General features: G+C 40.4%; 1 protein-coding gene across 1 annotated transcript; it reads left to right on the plus strand.

Moving 5' to 3' along the window:
• Positions 1–3,936: 3,936 nt before the first annotated feature.
• On the plus strand, positions 3,937–5,121 carry LOC140835458 (uncharacterized). Its single transcript, XM_073200950.1, has one exon. It carries the CDS (start codon positions 3,937–3,939, stop codon positions 5,119–5,121), a length of 1,185 nt encoding a protein of 394 aa, XP_073057051.1.
• Positions 5,122–9,066: the final 3,945 nt, after the last annotated feature.

The raw sequence follows: 9,066 nt of genomic DNA on the forward strand, positions 1-9,066 counted from the left end.
GACTCCGAGAACTATCAACAAATTCTCTTGCCATGATTTAAAATTCGAGCCATTTAACATAGGAATAGAATTTATGTTGGAATGAATATTTGCAGGAGTCAAATCTGAACAGAGAACAAAAACAAAACATACATGCTCAACCAAATATCCAAATAAAATAATCAATAAATTCAAATAATGTAAACCCCCATAAACAGAATATCGAGCACTCCATTAATGTTTCATCTTTGGACAAAAGATTAACTTGTAAGTGATATCCTGGCGCAGCAGTCAAACACTGATAGTAACTATCATGTCAAATAACAACCTTCCTTTGGGCCGATTTATTATTCACATGAAAAACCGAACAACTATCACATGTTTACCACCACAATTGCATATGTGATTATATTAAATATTAACCTTCCTTTGGGCCGATCAATATTCATATAAATCACATATACCCAAAATCTTTTTGTATTTCAAAATAAATTTAATTTCCATAAAAGAGGTCACTTTGGCGACATTTTATTTCAATTAATCAATTTTAAAAATACATATAACCTTATCATTATTTGAACTAATGAAAATTTAACCTTAACCGAATAAACCTGAAACCAAAAAAAAAAAAAATTTTTTTTTTTCGGAAATTCCGTACGGCCCGACCGACCCGAATCCGTACGGCTCGGGCCGACCCGGGTCCGTACGGCCCGACCCAAACACCGTATGGGTCGGGCCGACCCGGGTCCGTAAGACCCGACCCGAAACCATATGGGTCGGGCCGACCAGTTTCGTACAACCCGACCCGAACCGTACCTTTTTTTTTTTTTTTTTTTTGAAAAAAAAAATATCCGACTTTTCGATTTTCCCTTTTTTTTTTTTTTTTTTGAAAAACTGGAAGAAAAATCGAAATCTTATACCAAATCTTTAAAATTTACAACCAAATCTTTTTACCAAAACTGAAACTTTAAAAGATTTGATTTTCAACCAAAATATTTTCCAGATCTGAAGCCATAGAACAAAAATTTTCAGATCTAAACCAAAATATTTTTCAGATCTGAAACCGTATCAAAATATTTTCAGATCTGAAAACATATCAATATATTTTTCAGATCTGAAGCCATATCAAAAAAATTTTAAACAAAATTTTATTTTCAGATCTGGATCCAAAAAGTATCCAAAAACTTTAAACAAATCTCAATGATTCAAACATGAATGGCTCTGATACCACTTGTTGGGGAAAACCCATAAACCGCAGAATCCATCATGCTAAATCATTAAGAATTTGACTGAAAACTTAAGCGGAAGCGTACCTGAAGCCATAATTCTGAATTGTTTAGAACGTGTCTTGATCTTCCAGATCTACGCGCTCTTTCCTTGAGAGAATCCTTTAGTTTTCTCTTCAGAACTATTTTCTTAATGGGGGAGAGAATAGTGAAAGTGACAACGCGAGATCTGGGGACCATGACCCTTATTTATAGATAATATCTTCTGATATTTCCGTTTTAGCCCATCATAAAAACAGAAATTACACTTATGTCTCTACACATTAAAGGCCCACAACCCATTAGATACATTAAAGCCCAATAACCCGAAACATTAATTGATCACTTTATTTTGGGCTTAACTTAATAGACAACCCACAACACATAATTATTCGCATATAAGCCCATATAAATAAATTGATCCAACATAACACACATAGACATTCTTGATGGTACATTTACCCATTACAAAAAAAAAACAAAAACAAAAACAAAAATAAAAACAAAACAAAAACTTAATATGAACTGAGTCTTCAAAGTTATGGTTTGATCATCTCTTGAGTAATCTTTATAGCGCTCTCATGCCTCATAAAGCAACGGACTCGAGTTCGCCCATCGCGCCAAGGACTAGGTAGCGACCGTTGGATGATGATCAAATATGTTGGATTTACATAGATCAAGGAGATAGAATTTGGATCATTAGATGACACCTGGCGTTGGAGATATGTTAGATCTAAGTTTTGCATCCAAAGAAGGTAATCCATCTTGAAGAGATGCGATTAAGATCGTCCAATTCAAAATGGACACACCGGATTAAATTTGATCATGATGTATGATAAATGGATATGGCTTACCAAATGTGACGTGATCTACACTATTAAATTAAGATATGATAGATCATATTAATTCTAAGCCAACAATCATATCTATTCACTAAAACCTCTTCCAACCCCGAGAAAAGTACAAAATGGACTATTATCTCATAATCAAATTGTTTTTAGACGACCGGAAATTTCAAAATACATATATTATGTACATTGCATAATGTTGCATAATATTTCTATTCTCATAAAGAGAGTTCGAAAAGCATATAAGTTCGTCCGGTTTTATGATTTGGAATTATCCTATCACAAAACATAATTCGGCGTAACTTGGAAGACTATTGCCGTATTCCATGAGTATATTGTGTTGCAAATTCGTCTGAAAAAGTTATAGTCTAACTCTAACATCGACTTATATTATGTCCGTTGCATAAGGTTGCATAATATTTCCATTCTCATAAAGAGAGTTCGAAAAGCATCTAGAAGTTCGTCCGATTTTATGATTTGAAATTATCCTATCACAAAACATCATTCGTCGTAACTTGGAAGAAGGTTATCGTATTCCATAAGTACATTGTGTTGCAAATTCGTCTTAAAAAGATATTCTAACATTGACTTATTGTCAATTCATGTTCTATCTCAATGTTTGTTGTGACATCTCTTGCCATAACTTACTGAAAATTTAAGAGTCACACATTTTACCGACCCATCATCTTCATAATTTACCAAATGAAGAACAAGTTCATTTTTAACATTGTTAAAAGTAATTTAGTAATTCCAAAAAATAATCTCCTGGGATCAGGTAAATTTACCTGAAAGGTTGGTACTTGAAATTGCTTTACAATTAAATAAATATGAAGATAAAATATGGTTGTTGAAGAAGTATTAAAAAAAAGACACGTATAAATAAGCTTTTTGAAAGAAAGATTTACTCGCCTTAGTACATGTAGTTCCTTTAATCCCACAAGTATCTGTAGTCTTTATAACAAGAAGAAAAATTAAACAAACAGGAGTACGTCAGACCAAATTACAAGGCGAAAATAAGATAAGGAAATAAGGTAAATCACACTAGGTAAACTATGTGCGACATGTTCGTCCGAGAAGATGTTGGTAGAAGGAATTGTTGGACTTATATAGGCACTTATATAGGCCTATTGGGCTTGTTCTTTGAATGAGAAATTGGACAAGGCCTAGTAGATGGCAAGTGGGAAATGTCCCACATTGGAAAATGAACATAGCATTGGTGAGTTTATATTGTGTTACATTTATGAAGGTGTAACAATGATTGGTCAAGAGACTCTCTCTCGCGCGCACAGGCTCAGGGGGGGTGCAAATCATGGGCCCGATTTGCAGTGAAAAAAGGCTTGACTTGTGTGCAAGCGTACGAGCGCGACCTGGGTGCGTCGGATGTCGGACCGATCAAGGCAAAATTTCCCACTTATGGAATGAATGTGACCTTGTAGACCTTATCTTTGGCCTTTCGGATGGCCAACCGTTGCTCTGCTATCTCGGCTGCTTCTGTTCCAACCAACTGCTGTTTCTCTACCGTTGTTCTGCCCCGTGATAAAGTTCAGGTGCTTCTTCAGTTTGCCGTCGTGGTGCCTTGTGCTACGGTACTACTGGTTTTCCGTTGTATACTGGGAAACAAACGTCCACGTTCATCCTCGCAGCACACATCGGAGGGGACGAATCTGTTTTAAGGACACTGTATTTTCATACAGGCCTCGGTTTGATTTATTTTTTGCACTGTCCTGCTGCTTTGTTCATCATACTGATTCGCTTGTTTTGCACGTTGCTTTCTACTCTGTACCGTTCCATATGTTTTGGATAACAATCTTAAAACAGAATACTCATTACGTGCTGTTTCAGATATGGCTACTGAATCCAGTGTGCAAAGGGAAACTGCTCAAGTTGTCCCTCCTCAAGTTGTCCCTCATGGTACCCCACGTGCTGCTGCGGTTTCTGTTCCAGCAAGTCACGGTGAAAAACCCGAGAAGTTCACTGCTGTGGACTTCAAAAGGTGGCAGCAGAAGATGCTGTTTTACTTGACGATGCTGAACCTGGCTAGATTCCTCACTGAGGATGCTCCTAAACTCAACGAGGGTGAGGGAGATGTTGAATCTGTTAGTGCGGTTGAGGCATGGAATCATTCTGATTTCTTGTGCCGAAACTATGTACTAAACGGGTTGGCAAATTCGCTCTACAACGTGTTTTGCGAAAAGAAAACGGCTAAAGAGCTGTGGGAATCCCTTGACAGAAAGTACAAAACCGAGGATGCCGGGGCCAAGAAGTTTCTTGTTGGTCGCTTTCTGGACTTTAAAATGGTGGATTCAAAGCCGGTTATCAGTCAAGTTCAAGAACTACAAGTGATTCTTCACGAGATTCACGGTGAGGGGATGACTTTGAGCGAATCATTCCAAGTGGCTGCTATTGTTGAGAAACTACCACCAGCTTGGAAGGATTTCAAGAATTACTTGAAGCACAAACGAAAGGAGATGAATGTTGAAGAGCTTATTGTTCGACTTCGTTTAGAGGAAGACAACAAGAGTTCGGAAAGAAGATTGTTCTCTCCTGTTGATGCTAAGGCAAATGTTGTCGAGCATGGTCAAAGCTCGAAAAAGAGAACCTTCTCTTCCTCCAACAGAAAGTTGAACATGGGACCCAAAGGAGGCGTTTCAAAGAAGAAGTTCTCGGGAAAATGCTATAACTGTGATGGCATGGGTCACAAGGCATCGGAATGTAAGAAGCCAAGGAGAAACCGAGAGGCAAATGTGGTAGAGAACATTTCTCAGGAGGTTTCAAACATGAATCTCTGTGCTGTAATATCAGAGGTTAATCTGGTGGGTTCGAATCCAAGGGAGTGGTGGATCGACACGGGTGCCACTCGCCATGTTTGCTCGGATAAGGAGATGTTTGCAACTCTTGAGGAATCTGAGAATGGGGAAAAGCTGTTCATGGGAAATTCCGCCACTTCTGAAATCAAGGGTCAAGGAAAAGTTGTCCTAAAGATGACATCGAGAAAAGAACTGACTTTGAACAATGTTGTATGTACCTGACATCCGCAAGAACTTGGTGTCCGGGTCGCTTCTTAACAAGCATGGTTTCCGCATTGTGTTTGAGTCAGATAAGGTGGTTTTGTCTAAGAGTGGAATGTTTGTTGGCAAAAGTTATGTTTGTAATGGTTTGTTCAAACTAAATGTAATGGCTATTAAGCCCGTGATGAATAAAGTTAACATTTTTGCTTACTTGCTTGAGTCTTCTTGTTTATGGCATGGTAGACTTGGACACGTTAATTACGATACAATTCGTAGATTAATTAACATGAAAATCATTCCTGCATTCCAAATTGATAAACAACACAAATGTGAAATTTGTGTTGAGGCAAAACTAACGAGATCATCTTTTCGAACTATTGAAAGAAATAGTGACCACTTGATATAATTCACAGTGATGTATGTGATTTTAAAGGTGTACAAACTCGTGGTGGAAATAAATACTTCATTACTTTTGTTGACGATAACACAAAATTTTGTTATGTGTATCTCCTCAAAAGTAAGGATGAAGCTATTGATAAATTTGTGTAATATAAGAGTGAAGTTGAAAATCAACTTAGCAAGAAAATTAAGGTGCTAAGAAGTGATCGTGGAGGTGAATATGAATCACCATTTGCTGAGTTTTGTGCTCAACATGGTATCAAACACGAAAGAACTGCACCTTATTCTCCTCATCAAAATGGCATTGCAGAGAGAAAGAATCGCACTTTGAAAGAAATGATGAATGCGTTGCTATTAAGTTCTGGTTTACCACAGAACATGTGGGGGGAAGCTGTTCTAACAGCAAATTACCTTTTAAATAAGGTGCCCCGAAAGAAGCAAGATAAAAGTTCATATGAGTTATGAAAAGGTAGAAGTCCTTCCTACCAATACTTGCGAGTGTGGGGGTGTCTTGCCAAGGTAGCAGTACTGTAGTGACCCGTTCCAGAATCACCTACTAATCAAGAACTAAGCATGCAATCAACCTAATTAACAATAATCAGAGATAACAGCGGAAAAGTCAACAACAATACCGATTATACAACCCAATCGAAGTCTAGAATAACTCAAAATAAAATATCCAATACAACCAAATCGAAATCAAAACAATACCGATAAACTAAACCAACCAGCTACTCAACGTCCTCCTCCTGCTCCTCCTGAGCTGTCCAACCTGAGGCCTGCCCCGAGGGAATGGGGTGTCCAAGAATAAACAAAACCGAGGACGTGAGCGATAAGAACGCCCAGTACAAAAGTATGAGTATACAGACCTATATGAAATGCACATGCTATGATCATGATACCGGGGTAGTCAAGAAACAGGAATCACAAAAGGATCTCAACAATGCTCAGTCTAGAGGCGCCAAGTGGATAGTGCCGCGCGGTACACCTCTGGGTCACTGCATCCACTACAAGACAGACGTGGACCTAAAATGTCCCGGACCACCGAAGCCCTCCCGACCCGTCGGCCACTGTGTATTCTCGGTGTCCATGCGTCCACAAGACAGGGCTGAGCGGTCCCAAGATATAGCTTATCTCGAAAGAGATACAGCTCAACAGTAAAGGCTATCTCGAAGAAGAATACGGCTCAACATGAAATGCAACGTGCAGTAATAAACGTGACATAATAGCATGCATCATATGACATATAACAATGCACCACATACTCATGCAACACATATATGAATGTATACTCAACCAGGATATCTCGGATAGTACTTTCGTACCTCTAACACAGCAATCCTAATCCACTGGAACCACCAGACAACAGGTCTAATCCAAGCCTATTCATCAAGTGAAAACCATCACTAAACTTATCTACCAGACTTAACTAGATAATCCTGAGATAAATACTGATAAAATTCCAAACCTTCGTCCGTCGCTAGCCCGCTGATGCCGCTAGCTCCCAACTAGAGCACAGCTCTGCTACAAGACCAGCAGCTCCCCGCTAGTGCCCAAATCTCGGAACAAGACTAGAACCTGTCAGAAACGACTGAAATGCTATGGAATTCTCTGAATTGGCGAGTCAAAATGAGGAAAATCCGACCACTATTTATAGGCCATGTTCGGATCCTCCGAACACCACTTCGGAACGTCCGAACTCTTACGTGTCCATTGGCTCTTGACAGCTCATGATCGGATCCTCCGATCATACACTTCGGACCGTCCGAACATGCACGTGTCCAGCTGCTCTTGACACCTCATGATCGGATCCACCGAACCTACACTTCGGAACGTCCGAACTCCCACGTGTCGATCAACTCTTGACACCTAATGATCGGATCCACCGAACTCACTTCGGACCTTCCGAACTCTTCGGTGCTTCCGAACCATCTTCAGACCTTCCGATCATGATTAATCACCATTAATCCGTTAATTACCCAATTTGGGATTCGGGCTACTACATTCTCCCCCTCTTAAAAAGATTTCGTCCTCGAAATCAGGCTTAGAGAAGGAACAAAACGAAATAACAGCATTGTTATTACATCTCAATTGTTGCTAAACACAACTGATATTTGGGTTACAACTGAAAAAAACATACATACATCCATAGTACAACTACAGTACTACTCAAAAGAGCTCTGGATGCTCTGAACGCATACGATTATCTAACCGGAGGAAAACCAGGAATCTCATCTGCAGCCTGATCCTGGTTCAGCGCAAAAACCTGACCTTGGGCACGAGGTCGAAGATTCGAACTACCCACTGCCTGACCTTGCCTCCTCTGATGAACAGTCGTCTGGGATCCGGAACCAGATCCTGCTCCACCTCGCAGCTGAGGACAATTCTTCTTAATATGCCCCATCTCTCCGCACTGAAAACAAGCTCCTGCTGCTAATCGGCATTGCTCCGATGGATGGTTCTTCCCACAATGCGCACAAGCATCCTTCTTCTCACCAAAGCGAACAACACCGCTAGACCTTGATCCAGATCCAGAAGAAGAAGAACCAGATTTCTTGAAAGACTGAGGTCGAGGACTCAAAGTACTCGGAGATCTAGAAGACAGAATAGCCCTACCACGCTGGAGACTGATCTCTGCTTGACGACACCGGTTCACCAACCCATCATAGGAAGTAGGATTGTCACAGACTGTGACACGATCAAAAATCTCCTGGTTAAGCCCCTGGAGGAAATGGTCATACTTAGCCTCAGAACTGCCACTGATATGAGGAGCGAAGGGCAACAACTCGAAAAACTTCTGCTGATACTCATCAACAGACATACTACCCTGCTTCAGATTCAGGAGCTCAATCGTCTTCGCCTGGCGAAGGGCTGGAGGAAAATACAGCTGCATGAAAGCCGTACGGAAATCGGCCCAAGTCACCCTACCCTGGGACTGGACTATCGGCGCAGAAGTCGATCGCCACCACCTGCGAGCACGGCCCTCGAGAAGAAAACTAAGGGTCTCCACCTTCTGCTCATCGGTGCACTGGAATGCACGAAAACAACTCTCCATGCGCTCTATCCAATCCTCCGCATCATCGGGAGTCTCACCGCCAACTAAAGGCTTAGGCCCCATCTGCATGAAACGATGCATATCGAAACGCCTAGGACCATCCCGACGATGACGATGCTCACGATTACGATGACGCCTACTACCGTCCTGATCGCCCCAACGACCTACACTCCCCTGACTACTCTCGTCATCAAAATGGTCAGCCATTGCTACAACATAGAATGGGAAACTAGTAAAATGGTCAACGGAAATCCCAAAATAGAAAACTATATCCCAAAATCATACGCATGCTCTGATACCATAAATGTAGTGACCCGTTCCAGAATCACCTACTAATCAAGAACTAAGCATGCAATCAACCTAATTAACAATAATCAGAGATAACAGCGGAAAAGTCAACAACAATACCGATTATACAACCCAATCGAAGTCTAGAATAACTCAAAATAAAATATCCAATACAACCAAATCGAAATCAAAACAATACCGATAAACTAAACCAACCAGCTACT

This window comes from Primulina eburnea, chromosome 6, assembly GCF_022965805.1.
Source record: "Primulina eburnea isolate SZY01 chromosome 6, ASM2296580v1, whole genome shotgun sequence".
NCBI lineage: Eukaryota > Viridiplantae > Streptophyta > Magnoliopsida > Lamiales > Gesneriaceae > Primulina > Primulina eburnea.